The sequence below is a fragment of the Miscanthus floridulus genome, chromosome 14, assembly GCF_019320115.1.
Source record: "Miscanthus floridulus cultivar M001 chromosome 14, ASM1932011v1, whole genome shotgun sequence".
NCBI lineage: Eukaryota > Viridiplantae > Streptophyta > Magnoliopsida > Poales > Poaceae > Miscanthus > Miscanthus floridulus.
In genome coordinates, this window is record NC_089593.1 from 70,211,911 (window position 1) to 70,228,815 (window position 16,905).

At 51.0% G+C, this 16,905-nt stretch overlaps 2 protein-coding genes across 2 annotated transcripts; both read right to left on the reverse strand.

The window, feature by feature from the left end:
- Positions 1 to 12,250: 12,250 nt before the first annotated feature.
- LOC136505963 (G-type lectin S-receptor-like serine/threonine-protein kinase At2g19130) lies at positions 12,251 to 14,853 on the reverse strand. The gene has a single exon (XM_066501093.1). It carries the CDS (start codon positions 14,851 to 14,853, stop codon positions 12,349 to 12,351), a length of 2,505 nt encoding a protein of 834 aa, XP_066357190.1. The 3' UTR covers positions 12,251 to 12,348.
- A 1,196-nt stretch (positions 14,854 to 16,049) lies between these two features.
- LOC136503687 (uncharacterized) lies at positions 16,050 to 16,682 on the reverse strand. Its single transcript, XM_066498682.1, has 2 exons — positions 16,604 to 16,682; positions 16,050 to 16,381 (listed from the first exon to the last, which is right to left on the reverse strand). Exons 1-2 carry the CDS (start codon positions 16,680 to 16,682, stop codon positions 16,050 to 16,052), a joined length of 411 nt encoding a protein of 136 aa, XP_066354779.1.
- Positions 16,683 to 16,905: the final 223 nt, after the last annotated feature.

A 16,905-nucleotide genomic window follows, 5' to 3' on the forward strand; every position in this document is an offset into this window, starting at 1 on the left:
AGGTGCACTCCATCCACCACATCAGCCTCTCACTCTAGCCAGTATCTCTAAGAATCAGGTCAAGGGCAAGGAAAAATCTCTAGAACTCACATCACCACCACCCACTCGGGATTCACCGCTCCCGTCGCGTATCAAACCATATACCTCATTGGGGTGCCTCGTGGCGAAACCCCATCCACCATCCACAACATCCAAACACCCATCACACATCACATAACAAGGAATATATGTAATTATGATGGAGTAAATGCAAGCAAGCTGACAAGCATAATATAAGTGCGAGCGCGGAGCTGGGTAATCAGGGTGAAGTGGTTTCAATCAAGGCAAATTGGGCTCAGGCAATAGCATGCATCACATATTCTAGCAAAGGAATAAATGTAAAGCGCTAGTAGATCTACTTTGCAATGCCTAATAGGATTCTCTAAGTAAAAGTGCTGCCATGACACCTGTGATGTCGAGGTAGTAGTGGTACAAGTCTCCGTCAGTTGATGTAGTCCACTCCAGGGTCAACTCCACTCCATGGGTCCTCCTCCAGAGCTGACGCACGTCCAACCGATATCCCTATAAACTATAGATTATCACAAAGAGCCAAAAGAACAAAGATGAACCAAATTCCCTCATATGGGCCTCCACCTCCAGGGTCAACTCCACTCCATGGGTCCTCCTCTAGATGCACGTCCAACCGATATCCCTATAAACTATAGATTATCACAAAGAGCCAAAAGAACGAAGAAGAACCAAATTCACTCATACATGGCTTGAACCTATGGCTTTGACCTAAGCTTTGGTAGGCGCAAGGTGGCTTTGGGTCTAAGTTTGGGTGGGGTGCCATAGTGGGACTAGGTTCGACATGGGCACATGGTTGACAGGCCCCTTAAGTTGGCGATAGGTTCCCATGGCTACAAGGGTTGGCCACACCAAAGCTATGCTAGGTTAGGATTGGGTAAAAGCGAGGCGGTCAAGTGGAGGTCTGTCTATGCCAAGGGTTGGGATTAGGTTGGTCTTGGCATTACCAAACTCAAAGGCCAAGGTAGATAGCACGGTTTATAGGTTGGGACTCTACTTAGTTGTGCTATGGCTGAGTCATGGTGATGCACATGTAGGCTTGATGGCAGGGCTACACATGATCAACTTAGCTCCAACAACGAGACAACCAAGGCCATAGGTACTTGGATGATGTGAAGAGATCAACAAAGGGCCTTAGGCCTAGCTCTGCTCAGCTCAAGTTGAGTGAGCATGGTCATGCTTGGTGTGGATAGGTGGGTTTCACGCCTTATAGAGAAGTCATGGCTGCTACGCTTGGCTTTAGGCTACTAGTGATGCAGGAGGGCCAGAAAGCTTGGTAGGCCAAGTTGTTGCTGTGCTAGGGCAATGGTAGCACATGGTCTTGGTGGCTTGAGTCCACTGTGCAGGTGCGTATGACGGGGTCCACGTGTTGCTTGGTGTGTATTCGAGTGGTCAGGGTCCAATGACCAAGCACTCGAAGGGCTTCCAATGCCGGCCAAGGAAACCTTGGCATGCTTAGCATGGAGGTAGCATGGTATGGTGTTCGTGCATGGCGTGTGGTTCAACGTGTGGTGGTCAAGTGTCCGTGGGCTTCCCTCATTCCATGTAGCAATGAAAGTGGACAAGGCAAAGGTTGGTGGCTTAGGTTAGGATCTAGAGGTAACGTAGGAACGGGGGCATATCAGGCAACAAGGGCAACGCCTTGGGCCTAGGGTATTGGTCTCGCTGTAGGGCTTGACTAAATCAGAAGGTGAGTCGGTCGTTCTCGTGGTGCCTAGCCATTGCCAGTTCATGGCGTGCGAGGTTTGGGCTCAAACCAGAAGTGATGGGGAGGGCCATGTAGTGTCTACGAAGTGCTCGACAAAATGCCAAGGCGTCCACGTGTGCAAGGTGGCACCTTTGGGTGTTTGACAGTGGCAAGCCAAGATCTTGGCTAAAATGCGCATGTCCATGGTAGTACACGTGGTGCGTGTGTAGGATTCGAGCAGAGTTGAGACACGCCTGTATGCCTCCCAAGTGGGAGGGTGAGGGTCGACATAACATAGGTTAGCGAGGGTGGCCTAGGTGTCGTGGATAGCCTTTGAGAGTTCAAACACGGCCGTGGTTAGGCCGTGGAATTCTCGGTGCACTTGGGTTCATGGTGGCCGCAGTAGTGCGGGCTAGGTCTCACACAAGAGGCGACGGGTGACATTGGTACTCTATGGTTGTGTAGCCAAGGTCGTCCCAAGGTGCTCGACCGGGTGACAAAACAGACTCACGCTAGTGTCGTCTGAGGCGTGAGTGCCACAGAAGGACACAGTGAGTGCCAGGTGTACGCACTATGTTTCTATAGATATCGATGTCATTTGATCGACGAAGTCCCGGTGGGCTTGTGGACGGCAGGTCGCTTGACGCGAGTAGGGCTCATTGCCGACAGCGCAGCTATGTTGTCGTAGATGCTCGACAGGGTTTGGTTCAAGGCTTGTTGTAGACGAAGTAGGGGTTGGCCTACTTACGGTTTGTTCGCCAGCTTCACTAAGGTTTAGCATGGGCCCGCCATGGAGCACACGCTAGGGATGCAGCTTGTAGAGTGTCGGTGGAGTGGTTTAGGCTACAACACCAGGTGAGGCTTCCCGATTGTGGCTGCAAGGTATGGAACACGACATGACGGCCGGTCACAGACAGGAACAACACCAGTGGTGGGGAAAAAGGTTGCGGTTTTGGATGTAGAGAGGCTCACCGGAGGCTCTTGGTCAGAGGGGCAAGGTCATGGTAGTTGGGGAAGAAGGTGCCTTCTATGACGCGGCTTCGACAGATGGCGAGGCGGACTGCATCGCGACTAAGGTGGTGCAGGTCCTAGGAGGTGGGGACGAGGGAGCTCTAGGGGGTGGCATTGGTGAGGATACACGACGCTACGCCAATCATGGTGAGGTGCGGTGGTGGCCCGAGCGCAGTGAAGACGCATGGTCATCGACAGCTTCGCGTTGAGGTGGTGTTGCGGAAGCAGGACCGCTACGCCAGGGGAAGCAGATGGGGCGATGAGGATGGCTCAGAAAGGTTTGCACAAGAAGCGACCGATGTGAGACTCGACTCAGACAGGTAGATCACTAAGCAAAGGAGGAAACTTTGGGGGCTTGCCGAGCTCACTAGAGGAGGTTGACGACGTGCGAGGTCTTGGCTATGGCAGAATGTGTGGTGCGATGCACGTCAAGCGAGGCTAGGCTGGGTCGCCGTGGTTGCGTGGCTCGACAACACGTCCAACGTTGCGGGGCTCGACGACAAGGTTGACGCGGGGAAGGCTCGATGCAGGAGGTACTTCGCGGCGGCATCGTGGTGCTACTGCTATGCCACAGTGATGTTGTGGTTGGCGCCGTCGCGTCCTTAGGGCATCACGAACATGGATTCCTTGGGCATGGGAGGGAGGCAGAGGGTGGTGGCGGCGGATAGGAGGGAGAGGGTGAGGACGAGGCTGGCTGAGGGCTCATAGCCCACGTCTAGGGTTCCAGGTGAGGACGAGGATGCTATGGGTGGCGGCGATCGTAGGTGCACACACTCGTGGACACGTGGCCACCATCTGTGGCACGGGCAGGTGAGGGGGGCTCAGGAATGCGGAAGTAAAGCAATCAACCAAGGTAGCAATGTGAATGCGGAAGGTAAAGATGAGGTAGAGATGCAAACTCTCATCGACGACTGTGGTATTTTTACCGAGGTATCGAGAAGCGCTCAAGCTTCCCCCTAGTCCTCGTCGGAGCCCCTCGCAAGGAATCCCTCGCAAGGGCCAAGCTCCTAGTCAGGTAACTCCGTGGATAGCCCTAATCTTTCCCCACACGCAAGTGGGTCTCTAGTGTGCCTTCTGATAAGCCTCTCCCGGAACACTATGCTGTCTTCACTATCAAGCTTTCGGCCGAACCACCGCTGGCCTTGTTCCCTTTAGTATACGGTGGCGGCCACACCACAAACACGGTTGGTGTGATCTTGCAAGATTACAATCCCCTCCGATGTACAACAATGGCGCGCGCAAGCACCGAGTAATAAGAGGTGTGCAAACCTCACTAAACACTAGGCCTAAACCTAGAGCAAGCGCATAAATGGTGGTCTAATCAACCTAAGCACTTCGCAAAGCACCTACGCTAATCACCTAATGAATCACTAAGCACTATGCAAGTGGAGATCACTAAAATGGTGTATCAACACCCATAGTATGTTTCCTCAGCTCTCCACTCCTCAAATGGCCGGTTGGGGGTATATTTATAAGTCCCATGGAGAAAGTAGCCGTTGGAGACGAAACCTAGCTTTCTGCCATTGACCGAATGCGCAGGTCGTCCTGACTGTTAAGCCGACCGTTGGCGCTCACTGTTGATCGGACTATCTGGCGAGTCCGGTCGCTTACCATATGACGCGTCTGGTTGATGTTTTGCGGCTCTGGAACCTCTCTAGACTCGATCGGACGCCACTGTCTGGCACGTCCGATCGTCCATAGCTGCTGCGTTCGGTCCTCACTGAGTTGTTGCCACGACGATGAACTATGAAGTCCATGCGTCCGGTCACTGTCTCGCTCAGTGTCAAGTCGCTGCTGTTGATGCCTGCTGTTGCCAAACAGCTGATTAGACGAGTCCGGTCCTCATAAGGGTCGCATCCGGTCACCTCTGCCAAGCTCGTTTCTTTGTGATCTTGCGTCCGTCTTGGTTTCTATCTTCGTGCTTGGACTTTGCTTGGTTTCTTGGGTCTTCTATTGTGCTTCTAGGGTCTTGCTTATGGTGTTGACCGTTGGATCATCATGTCGCCTTCATCCAAGTCACATCTTGCACCCTATTGATCTAAAAAATAATTACTTGCAAATTCGTTAGTCCAATTTGGTTGTGTTGGTCATCAAACAACAAAATCCAAAGTAAATGGGCCAATGGTCCATTTTCCTTACACTTGTGTAGCCTTTTTATTGAGCATTGCTAGTGAGCTTAGGAGTTTTGTGCGCTTTACATCACTAGTTGTGTAAGAGCTCCCCCAGTTGCTTGAAGTACTAGTTGTATAGATTTGTGTGACCTTACAAGCTAGAATTGTAAGGTGAGCTCTAGCTAGCCCAGCACCTTTTTGATTAACTAGGTCTTTTATAAGGTGCTTGAGAACTTAGATAGAGGGGTATAGTCTTGGCTAGACTGATAGTTTTAATTCTGCATTTGTTTCGATTAGCCGGTGCGATTAATTTTAAAAAGGACTATTCACCCCACCTCTAGTCCGCCATCTCGACCCTACACTAGGCCACGAGATGGGTCTGGCGGGATGGAGGGGCAAGCAGGCCTGCGCGGTGGGAGACGTAGCGAGGCCAGGCTGGGCCGGTTGGGCACGATGAGGCCTAGGTAGGGCACGACTGGGTGGCTGGGCCAAGAGGAAAGGGTAGGTCACGGAATGGGCCTGGTGGCTTAGGCCTTGTGCATGAGAGCGGGCCACGAAGGGAGGTGGGGTGCGTGAGTGGGCCATGGGGGAGGCCAAGGCCGGTTGGGCCAGGCGCATGAGGGAGTGGGCTGGCTGGGTTGCTTGGGAAGGGAAAAGGATTTTCCTATTTCTCCTCTAGGGGTTTGGTTCAAACCACTCGCTAATTAATCCTACAATCAAACAACAAACTCCAACAAGAACCAACTCAAGGCACTCATTATGCAACTAATCCATATGCAGTGCACAAGATTACGAAGTCCTAGTGTTGAAGTTAGGCCGAGAAAGGAAGGGATTTGGCTTGGGTTTGACATAGCGACTACATGTAACACACATTGCACGAATTTTTTTAAAAAGCTCGTATTTTTGGGTTGCACAAAAACCCGGGTTGTTACACTTTCTTAGTGTAGCTAAGCTCTTTAGTGTAATTAGTTTTGAGAGCTAGCTTGTGTCTTGTCTAGTAGTTAGTGAGGCTCTTTAGTTAGTCTTTGAGAGCTCACTAACTTAGTGATAGTGACTTAGCCTCTTACGTGTTATAGAGATCATAGATAACTAGAATTGTGGATACGAGGCTTGCATTTTGAGTAGGCTAGCGCAACACTCGCTTCGCTTCATAATTATCTAACCACTTGATTTAAGTGTTGTTGTAGAATTTTTTTATAGGCTATTCACCCCCCTCTAGCTATTAGGACCTTTCACCAAGTAAGTTTTCTTCCCAACATTTCTGTTTCCCTTAAATTCAAACCATCTATAATAGCATTAAATAAAAGGGCCATCGATCGTCGTATCTATCATTATTTTTTTCACTTGGGTTTCTTATTATATTGAAGTCTCCACCAACCAGCAGAGGGAGGGAGACTTTCCTACATGCCTGTACCAATTCCGTTAGGAATTGGTCCTGCTGAGCAGCTCCATAGACCGCCACTAAGCACCAATGAAAGTCACCACTCCTGTTTTTGAGGTGAAACTTAATAAAAGAACTCTCCCTCGTCTATACTTCCAACATCACAAACATCTACATTTACTCCTAGCAGGATCCCTCCTGACCTTCCATGCGGTTCAGTCCAGTGCCACACAATTTTTTTTCCCTCCACAATACCTATCAAGCTTTGCCTGTGTAAAATCTTTTTTACCGATTTCTAGGAGAGCAATGAAATCTAGCCCCTGCTCTCTTGTTGTATTACTCAGAAATTTGGTTTTAGCCAAGTCATGAAGACCTCTGTTATTCCAGAAAATTCCCTTCATTTGGTACTAATCTTATTGATCCTAACCTTTAACTTTCGTGAAGCCCTTTTCCTTGACGACTTAGCGCCTGACTTCTGTTGAACAGTCTTAAGGTCACTACTTAGGTGATAACTGTCATCGTCAAAAATTTCTTTCATTAAATCTCCACACAAAGATTCTAGCGCTTTCTTTTCAAAATTATCGGAATCAACTGATTCACTGTCTGAAAACTCATCCTCCCCTACCCCTAAAACCGAGCAGGACCTTTCACTAACCAAAACACCCTCCACTAAGTTCTGAACACTCAATTCAAAGGAACCCCCATTATTATTGCCCACCCCTAATCCCAAAGCCTGCAGGTTATCTACAGCGTTTGAAAGAGGTAAAAAACAAGATGGGTCAGACAAGTTGTTACCTTTGTTGCATTCCAGAATTCTGGACTGCACCAAGCGTTCCGCCCGCACTAGATATGTTCTGCCGCCACTCCAGCAAGCCTTGGACTCGCCCTGGTCGGGGATTGGACAACCTCTAGGATCAACGCAGCTCCAACGAACTTTGCATCAGCAAGTCCGTCCGGAGCCATCAGCGTGCAGCGCTTCTCCCCCTCCACTTCAGCACTTTCTTCAGCGTCTTCTCTCATTTCCTTCACCTGAGTAGCTGTTGTACTCCCTTCCACTTCCATCGCTTCCCCTCCACCATCCACCTCCTCAGAAAAAACCCCAACCATCTCAGGGTTTTCAGTTGCACCTTCCAAGGTCTCTTCCTTTTCTTCCATCACTTTTGAAGCTATGTCCACCAAAACCTCATTCATAGCTACTCCCTCCGTCCCAAAATATCTGTCGCTTTCGCTTCCCGAGAAACAACTTTGATAAAATATATATTATAAAATATTAATATTTATGGTACATAATTAGTATTATTGGAAAGATCTTTGAATCTAGTTTTTTAATAAATTTATTTGAAGATACAAATGTTGTACGTATTTTCTACAAATCGAGTCAAACTTATGGCACGAAAACCGGAAACGACAGATAATATGGGACGGAGGGAGTATATCAATCACCTTGCTGGCCTTCCAACTAAGGAACTCCTGAAATTCCTCTTCACTAAGGACATGTCCATTAATTGGAGCATCTTTCTCAGACTGAGAATCCTTCCTTTTGTCCTCCCCGCCATTCCCTTTAGGGCGCTTGTTATCCATCATCCTTGGTCATCATCCAGTCCATTCTCACTGTTTGGACCTGTTTCTTCCCTTCTCCATCCCCCTCATCTTCTCCACCATCCCATTCAATGTCAACCTCCTCTCCAATCTCATCAAAACCTCTTTTCTCAACTTCAAACTCCAAGTCAAAATAATGATCGCCAATCACCACATCCAGCATCCTCAGGATCAGTTTAGGATCCAGCACAGCAACCAAAATGCGCCCGAACTCGTTCTTCCTCGTGGTCTCCATGTCAACAGTTTGTGTCGAACCTAACAGAGATCTCACCGCCCACAAGATGAAAAACTCGCGAAGCGGTTCTCTGATGCACCTCACCCACACCTTGGGCAACAGGAAACCCTCTTCCTTTTCTTGCCACTCTTCAAACTACAGTCTAGTGCCATCAGGCACTCCCTCTCCCTTTGCATCTGCTCCACCATAAGCAATTGAACGTTGCAGCTTAGCCTTAGAAGGGAACTGGGTTAGAAACTTGCATGATCCTCCTTAGCTACATCATCATCTGGTCTCTGGACAAAGTACCGCCAACCACTGAAATCCGAGCCATCTTGGAATCCTTCTTCATCGTGGGCAGAGGCGGATGAGGGTTATGATAAAATCCCAGCCCCATCACTGCATATCCCGCAGCATGAGCCACAGGCCTCGGCGCTTTGAGGAGACAACACTTGTGGTTCATGTGCTCATGCGAGTCACATATCACACAATACACCTCCGCCTTGCAAGCCACCGCCTGGTGCCCCTTCTTTGAACACCTATAGAACAACGTCCACCCACCTTGACAGCATCCCCTCCATCCCTACTACCACCAACCTCAACTGACATACCAAGGTCAATGTCAGACCCCAGCCCAGAAACATCACCATCGGCTTCAGAAGGCTCACCTGCACCGTTTCCCTTTTCCTGCAACTGTGGTTGCCGCCTGTCTTCTTGCCATACCCATCGCCCAGACGCTGGCTCCATAAGCCCGCCTCTCCCAGCTCCACCCGGTGGAGAGAACTGCCCAGCGCGTCCCCTACCAAAACCTCCGAACCTACCGGAGCGTGCTCCTTTGAAATCACCCTGGGGAGCACCACCCCTCCATGCCCAACTCTCCCGTCCGCCCCAGCTTCGCCCGGCGCCTACTGCACCCCGATCACGACGATAAGGTCCATATGCACCTGCGCTCACCCTTTCACCTCTATCACGCACACCATGGTTGCCCGCCATCTTCTTCGGCTCGGTCACCCGCTCAACCTTACGCCCGCAGACTAGCGCTCCCACTGACGAGATTTTTTGGCTGGGGTGTGGATCAACCCTCCGAGCCCGAGCCGAAACGCTTAAGTCCTCTCCTCTCGCCGCCAGACTCCTCGGGACACTAATCCCTGTGTTGGCTTAAAGGCTGGGTGTGAGCCCACTTTAATTATCTTGCCAGCAGCAAACGTTTCCAGCCCACATGCCTTTGGACGGCCCAACGACCGTCCCTGCACAGAGACCGATCCTGTCTTCCCTCCTTCCCTTTTCTCTAAACCAGAATTAATGCGTCTGTCCCTCTCCAAGAACAAATCTCTCAAAGATTTTGCTGTTTTAGATGAGCTGGATAGCCTTAGATCATTGACCATTATATCTCCAATTTGGCGATTATGTGGGGACCGTGGTTTAGGCAGCGGTCCCCTCCACGGTTTCTCGGTCCTCTGGAAACGCAAATCGGCCACCGCCTCCCTAATTTCTAGATGCCAGCGACCGAGGGTGGCTAGCATGCCCTGCCCCCCCTACCCATTGAAACAAATTTTGGAGAGTGAAAATTCTCTGTTAACAGAGTCTCAGCTCTTATCAAATCATCTACCGAGAACCCAGCCCATGTTGCATCTCGTATGAACTCCTTTTCAGAATTGTATGATTCTTCGCCAGGATCCCCATCCTCCTGTTTGGTGCCATCGTCGTGAAGTGCCCAGAATCTCGACCCCCTCCACGACCTTTCTGCTCCGACTAGCGGCTCTGAAGTCGTAAGATAGGGAGCAGAGTGTCGCCTTTTAAGGCTCCCTGGCATCATTAAGCTACGCTTTGGCCCTGTTTGCTCAGCCATTATCATACAGAGCTTAGCAGACTTAGCTCCTAAGCAGTGTACAAGCAGGCGGTTAAACTTTCCCCAAACTTCTAAAACTTCAGTTACTTCACAAACTAGAACTTACTCGAGCAGGAGCCGTGCGTCCGTCCAAGCGGTCTGTCGTCGCCGCACCGCCCTATCGCTCGTTTCAGCTGCTTCCTACGAAGACAGAGCACGCACCTCCCTGACGCCTACGCAAGACTCGCAATGCCTCACCTCGTCGGAGATTTGGAGCTACTCGCCCTTTCGAGAAGTGGCCGGTGGCCACTGACTGGGCGTGGCCCTCCAGCTGTCGCCGAGAGGACGAGCGCTCCGACCGGCACCAGCAGCTTCTTCTCCCGGAGCTCCGTCGGCCACCTACACCCCCGGCCCCGCCGGACAGACGGCGGAAGGGTCCCCGAGGCGGAGCGCGGGTCCCGCCCCGAGCGCCCCCAATCAGCCTGAGCGGTCCTCCAGAGGTCGCCGAGGGGTTGGGTTTCCACTGTACCCAGCAGCTCCGTCGCCCGAAGCTCCGCCGGCCACCACTTCCTCCCCCGGCCCCGCCGGAGAGGCGACAGAGGGATCTCCCGTGGCGGCCGTTGCTTGCATGCCTATCTAGATACCCAATCATGCGGACGAAGCTTGCGCATGCACGGAAATGGAGTTCGCGCGTGCAGGAATTGGAGGATGGCGAGCGACCCAGACTAGCTTTTTATGGCTACCCGAAAGGGTGGAATAGCTCGCTTGCCAATTTAAAAACCGGGATACAATACCTGTTCAAGCTTCATTTTTACCATCTAAACTCTAAAATAGACTTCAGAATAGGATTAGCACATCTCTTGGAGATGCTCTTAGAGAAACGCAAACATGGTACTAGCAGTATCACACACGCCAACCGGCCGGCCAAATTTGGCTTCTTCTGACCCTCGGGGGATAGCACATCAAATGGAATGACGATGGCATTGACTGATCCGTTGGAGGTTAGTTTTCTTGCGCGTTGGCTAAAAAAAGCAATAGCGAGTTGGATGCTAACTTTCTTGGAGATGCTCTTAGCAAGCTTTAGGTTTTCATCTGTCCTTTTCCTAAATTTTCGGCTATAAATAGAATTGTACTGAACCTCTGCAGTTATGCTCCGTTCTCTCTCTCCCCCTCCATCCCTTCTGCCACCAAAGCCTTTTTTTCTTTGTTTGTTCCGAATTGCTGTGATCTTCTTCTTTATTAAGACTAGTGTTTTTTAAATAAAAAACAATCGTTCACCAGTCGTCTAGTAGCCATTATTTAGGCTAATGGACATACTGCACGAGCGAAATAGTCAATCAAGTGGAATAAATAACCATTTAAATGGAAACGACGCATCATCGTATAGAGTTTAAACGATATCTAAATGTGCTAAACAACTCTTTGGACGAACAATGATTAATACACGCTGCACAGCACACAGCTCCTGGCAGCCACTACTTCATCAACAAAGACAAAAAGAGAAAAATATATCACCAACAAAATTAATTAGCAAAGATAGTAGTGTCGTGAGAGCCCCCCCCCCCCCCCCCCCCCCCCCCCCCGACCATATAGGAGTTTTGTTGAAAAGACTGGGTTGTTGTCAGCATCGACGGACGTCGTTACCCTTCTTGAAGGTATCGCTGTGGAAACCTACTCCCCCGACTAGTTTACTTCGCTTGTGCCGGTGGCGTTCAGAGTGTTGTTTGATAGCTGTTGCTTCTGAGGATCATGGTTTTTGTGTTTCTTGCAGTAGTGGTTCTGTTGTTGCATCCGTTGTGAGGTTGTAGTTTTTATTTTATTTTGGTTTCGTAATTTCTTCTTCTCTATTAATATATGCCCGACATACTCCTATCGATGGCTCTTCAAAAAAAAATAGCAAAGATAGGTCCCTCCTGGTTGGGTACCAAAAGTTACAAGCACCTTGCACATTTGTTTTCTATAAGACAGTATCCTCTCGGTTGAAGAGAGATGTAGCATATTACAAATGACAACTTTATTTGCAACATAACTCAATACATATTGGAATCAGACTGTATTATTGGTAAATGCAAGATGTTCTAACTCGTATAAACATAACTCATGAATCCGGGTCACATACGAGATATAGATGGCATGAGCGAGTACCTCTTGAAATCGGATTTCGTATCTATCATTGCTAGATGCTAGTTGTTCTAACTCGTATGAGCATGGATCATATGTGCGCCTGGACATACGAGACACGGAGGACTCTATTGTCCGAGTAGTTAGGGAGAGGTGGACAAATTAAAAAAAAAATAGGTGGAGAGAAATTTTGTCTATTTAATATTAGGTACAGATGGATAGGATACGAACCACAATCTTCTCATGAATCGCTGAAAGTTTTCATAATAACATGTTTGAGGTGCATGCATGCAACTAAATGTTACTACCTCCAGGCAATTGATTTGCTTGCTATTCACTTTGCTTGTCTGAAACGACAAGTTCTCCTGAATAGAGATAGTACGCCGGCGCCGGCGACCCTCCCGTGATAGTATTAAGCAGTCTTGGCACCGGAGGCACGTCGACCTCGGAGAGACCCTCCAGAAACTGCACCACCTCGGCTATGGCCGGCCGATCAAGCTCGCTTTCCTGAATGCACCAGCACGCAACCTTGCAAATTCTTTCAACCTCCTCAAGATTGGCCTCGCCATGCAAATTCTCATCCACCAGGCTTCCAATCGTCTCTCCACTCTGATGAAGCCTGCGTGCAACTTTCAGAGGGAAAAATTCTGAATAGTCGCCATCCTTGAGGTACACTTGGCTTGAGTTCCTCCTCCCGGATATCAGCTCAAACAAGACCATCCCGTAGCTGTAAACATCTACTTTTGATGTGACAGCTTCTCCGCCAATCCATTCAGGTGCAAGGTATCCGATGGTTCCTCGCATCGTAGTTATCGCATGGCTAAATTCTCTTCCCAACACCTTTGCCATCCCAAAATCCGCAATCTTAGGCACGAACGCCGCGTCGAGGAGTATGTTCTCTGGCTTGATGTCACAGTGTATGATGCAGTCCCGGCAACCAGTGTGCAAGTAGGCTAGGCCTCTGGCTACTCCAACGGCTATTTGGTACCTGAGGCTCCAATCCAAGACTGTATCACTACTGGCCTTTTTGAACAGAAGAACATCAAGGGAGTGCTTTGGCATGTATTCATACACGAGTAGCCTCTTATCGCCTTCACAGCAGAACCCGATCAGTTTGACTAGATTGATATGCTGGATGATTCCGATCGAGCTCACTTCTGCCCTGAACTGCTTCTCTCCTTGATGGTTGCCGTCGAGCCTCTTCACTGCCACCATGGTGAAAGAGTCACCCAAGTACCCCTTGAACACGGAGCCGAAACCGCCTCCCCCTAACTTTTCAGAGAAGTTTTTAGTCGCGCGCTGCAAATCGGCGTATCGAAATGCAATTACCCCAATGCCGCCACCTTGAGCATTTCCTGGCGTGCGACTGCAAGAAAACCACTGCCCTTTCCTCCTCCAGATCATCATCATCAGAGCAAGCACCATGAGCCCGAAGACTGCAGCGCTTGCACCAATGGCGATTCCACTATTCTTCGTCTTCCTCGCCGCACTTGGCACGTCTTTTGCAGCGAGGCGGACGTAAAGCATCTCCCCATTTCCATCATCTGAACCGTCAGACTGTTGCTGCTTCACGTTGGTCAACTTGCCATGCCAGACAGAGCAGCCTCCCGTCCCATAGGAATACGCAGTGCAGGAGCAGTTGCCTAGGCAGACCTGTGAGCAATCGTCTCCGCTCGTCGTAGCCTGCACTGTCTCCGCGCCATGGGGCAACCTGACGCGTTGCACGGCGTAGAACCTATCCGTGGGAGCCGCCGCCGTCTTGCTGCCGCCGCCGCCGCTTCCACAGACGTCGTCTAACGGAGTGTTCCTGACGCACCCGTCTCTCCTATCCCCGAGCTCCCAGTCCACGGACGAGCTGACAGAGAAACCCTTCATGCAGCCGCAGATCGGGTCGGCGGTGTCGTCGCAGACCGTGAAAGGCCCACACGTGGCGTAGGTGTCGCACAGGTGCACGGGCTGCCTGTAGTGCACCAGCCAGTCCTGCAGCTCCTCCGTCCACACGCCCACGAAGGCCTGGCCGTCGACGCCCAGCTGCGTGAGCGCCATCGCCGTCTCGTCGCGCAGCGTGTACGTGAGGTACACCTCCTGGTCGTTGTTCACGAACGTGAACGCCGGCAGCACCGGCCCAATCATCTCCGGCGCTAGGCTGAAGTACTGCCCGTTCCACTGCCCCGTGGACACGATCTCCACGGTGGAGTTCCACACGAGCCGCCCGATGCCGTCGTCGCGGTCGAACCCTAGGGTGTAGAGGCCGGGACGCTGGTCGACCAGGCTCTTCCTCGACACGAGGCGGCGGTTCAGGCCGGTCGCCTTGTCCCAGCCGATCTTGGCGCCGGCGAAGAAGGTGTCCGTCGGGTAGTCGAAGCTCTGCCAGAAGACGTCGGACGAGTTGACGGAGCTCCGCAGGACGAGGTTGCCGTCGTTCAGCAGCACGGCGACGGTGGCGTTGGTGGTGGGGTTCGCGCGGGTGGACCAGATGACGGAGTTGGTGGTCTGGTCCAGGATGACCAGGTTGCCATCGCCGGAGATGGCGAGCTCGGGTATGGCGGGGTCGACCACGGGGCTGTCGCCGTTGGCACTCCAGAGTGGGGTCAGCTTCGGGACCTTGCTGAACCATATGCCGAGGTACGTGTTGGGGTTGCTGGTGGTGTGGTGGAAGGGCGTGATGTTCGGCTTGAAGAAGCCCAGCGTGAACTTGCTGTTGTTGGAGACGAGCCTGCTGCTGCTGCCGGCGAGCCCGTTGCCGGGTGACACCGTGTCCGTGGCGGCGGAGCAGGACGGCTGCTGCAGGGAGAGGAGTCCAACAAGGACGACGACGCGAAGAAGGTGAGGCATGGTTTGGTGACTTGGTGAAGCGAACCGAGGAATGACCGAGCTAGGGGGAGAGTGGTGTGGGTGAAGCTAGCTAGAATCGCAGAACAGGAATTGCTTTGGAAACGTCAGGACCGCTGCTCAGTCCAGCTTGCAGGTCAACGTGATGATGTGCACATCTCAATCAGTCTATATCATCAAACGACATCTTCTCTTCTTATCATCGAACAACCTCGAAATATATATACACGGCTTGGCCGAATTTTCTTCATCGCCGGCGGTCGTCAAACCTCTACGTTTGGGGGAAGACGACTGTATAGTAAGAAAGGCTGTTTGCTTTGAAATATGCATGTGCCAACAAATGACACCGTCATATCCTTGATCTTCATCCGTCCATTTTCAACGTTTGATGGTGTCAGTGGCAACTTGTGAAGTAAGGCCTTGTTTAGATTACCCCAAAATTCCAAGTTTTTTCACTCTCTCTCCATCACATCAATTTTTAGCCATTTGCATGGAGCATTAAATGTAGGTAAAAAAAAAAACTAATTGCACAGTTTAGTTGGAAATCACGAGATGAATCTTTTGAACTTAGTTGGTCCACGATTGGACAATATTTACCAAATAAGACGAAAGTGCTACTATTCATCGGGTTGAAATTTTTCTCAATCTAAACAAGGCCTAAGAAAGGTTTGTGACTGGTTTTGTAATGTCTGTTCCAGCATTGAACCCCTTTTAAAACCACTAGTGTATAGTGCCCGTGCAAGCTAATACATACATAATTTGATATGCTGACCAGAGACTCACAGATCACTCTCGACTAACCCATGACTGCACGTCCTGACTTGTTCATCGACAGGTAGACTATGAGTGACAAAGCACACAAACAACTGCATCCATCAGAGAGCCTTTTGGCACTCGAGTCCATTGAAGTAATAATTTATTAATGTGCCATTCTGTTGACCAACTATATGGCGCCACCCTCGTGCAGTAGTGCATTGCATTACCTCGGTAATTTATATGAAGATTTTCAGGTGTTACTTTAAGGCCTTTTTATAATGATAGGGGTGGAGAATTTTATTGTAAATTTAATTAGTTGATCTATTTAAATACTGGTATTGTTATTTTAGATCTAATTCTTATTATCGTCAGTAAAGATTATGGTTTACATTCTCAAAAAAAATTATTGTTCACAAAAAAAGATTATTGTTTAAATACTGCTATTACCGTTTGCCGCCGCCGCGCTCGCCCTGCGCCCGCCCTGCCCTCCCCGCTCCACCCCGGCCCCGACCGCCCCGCGCCGCCCCGTCCCCGACCCGCCCCGCGAACCCCGCGCCGGCGCGCCGCCGGCCCGGCCGCGCCCCGCCGTGGTGCCGCCCCTCCCCACCCTGGCCGGCCACCGGATCCAGGGCGCCCCGACCGCGCCCCGCTCCGGCGCCGCCCCGCCCCACCCCGGTCGGCCTCCGGCCACCGGTTCCGGGCCGCCCCGGCTGCTCGGCGCCCCGCCTGCCCGGCGCCAGCCCAAGGCAGCGGCCCCGGCGAGCCCGCCGCGGCCCTGGAGGAAGGAGGAAGAAGGTAGCAGGAAGAGGAAGGAGGAAGAAGGAGGAAGAAGAAGGAAGAAGAAGGAAGAAGAAGAAGGAAGAAAAAGGAGGAAGAAGGAGAAGAAGAAGGAAGAAGAAGAAGGAAGAATAAGGAGGAGGAAGAAGGAGAAGAAAAAGGAAGAAGAAGGAGGGGGAGAAGGGGAGAGGGGGAGGAAGCCGAGGTGGAGGGGACGAACGTTCGTCCACGCCGTTCGTCCACGCCATCAACCCCGCCCTCGCCGGAGGAGAAGGTAAAGTCGCAGGGTTGTCGGCCATCGCGCCGTTTATGTCGTTGACGGCCTTCGTGCCGGGTTTGTGGTCATCGTGCCCCAAATGTGGATGTCGGCCATCGTGCCGACGGTTTTTCTTGTAGGTTTTGGAAACCTCCCTGTGCAAGGGAGGTTCTGCCGAAATTTTCAACTTTTAGTGATGTTTTTCTTCTTTTGCAGAGCAGGACCTGTCGAAGGGGACCCGGAGCACCTCGGCGACCCTGATCGTC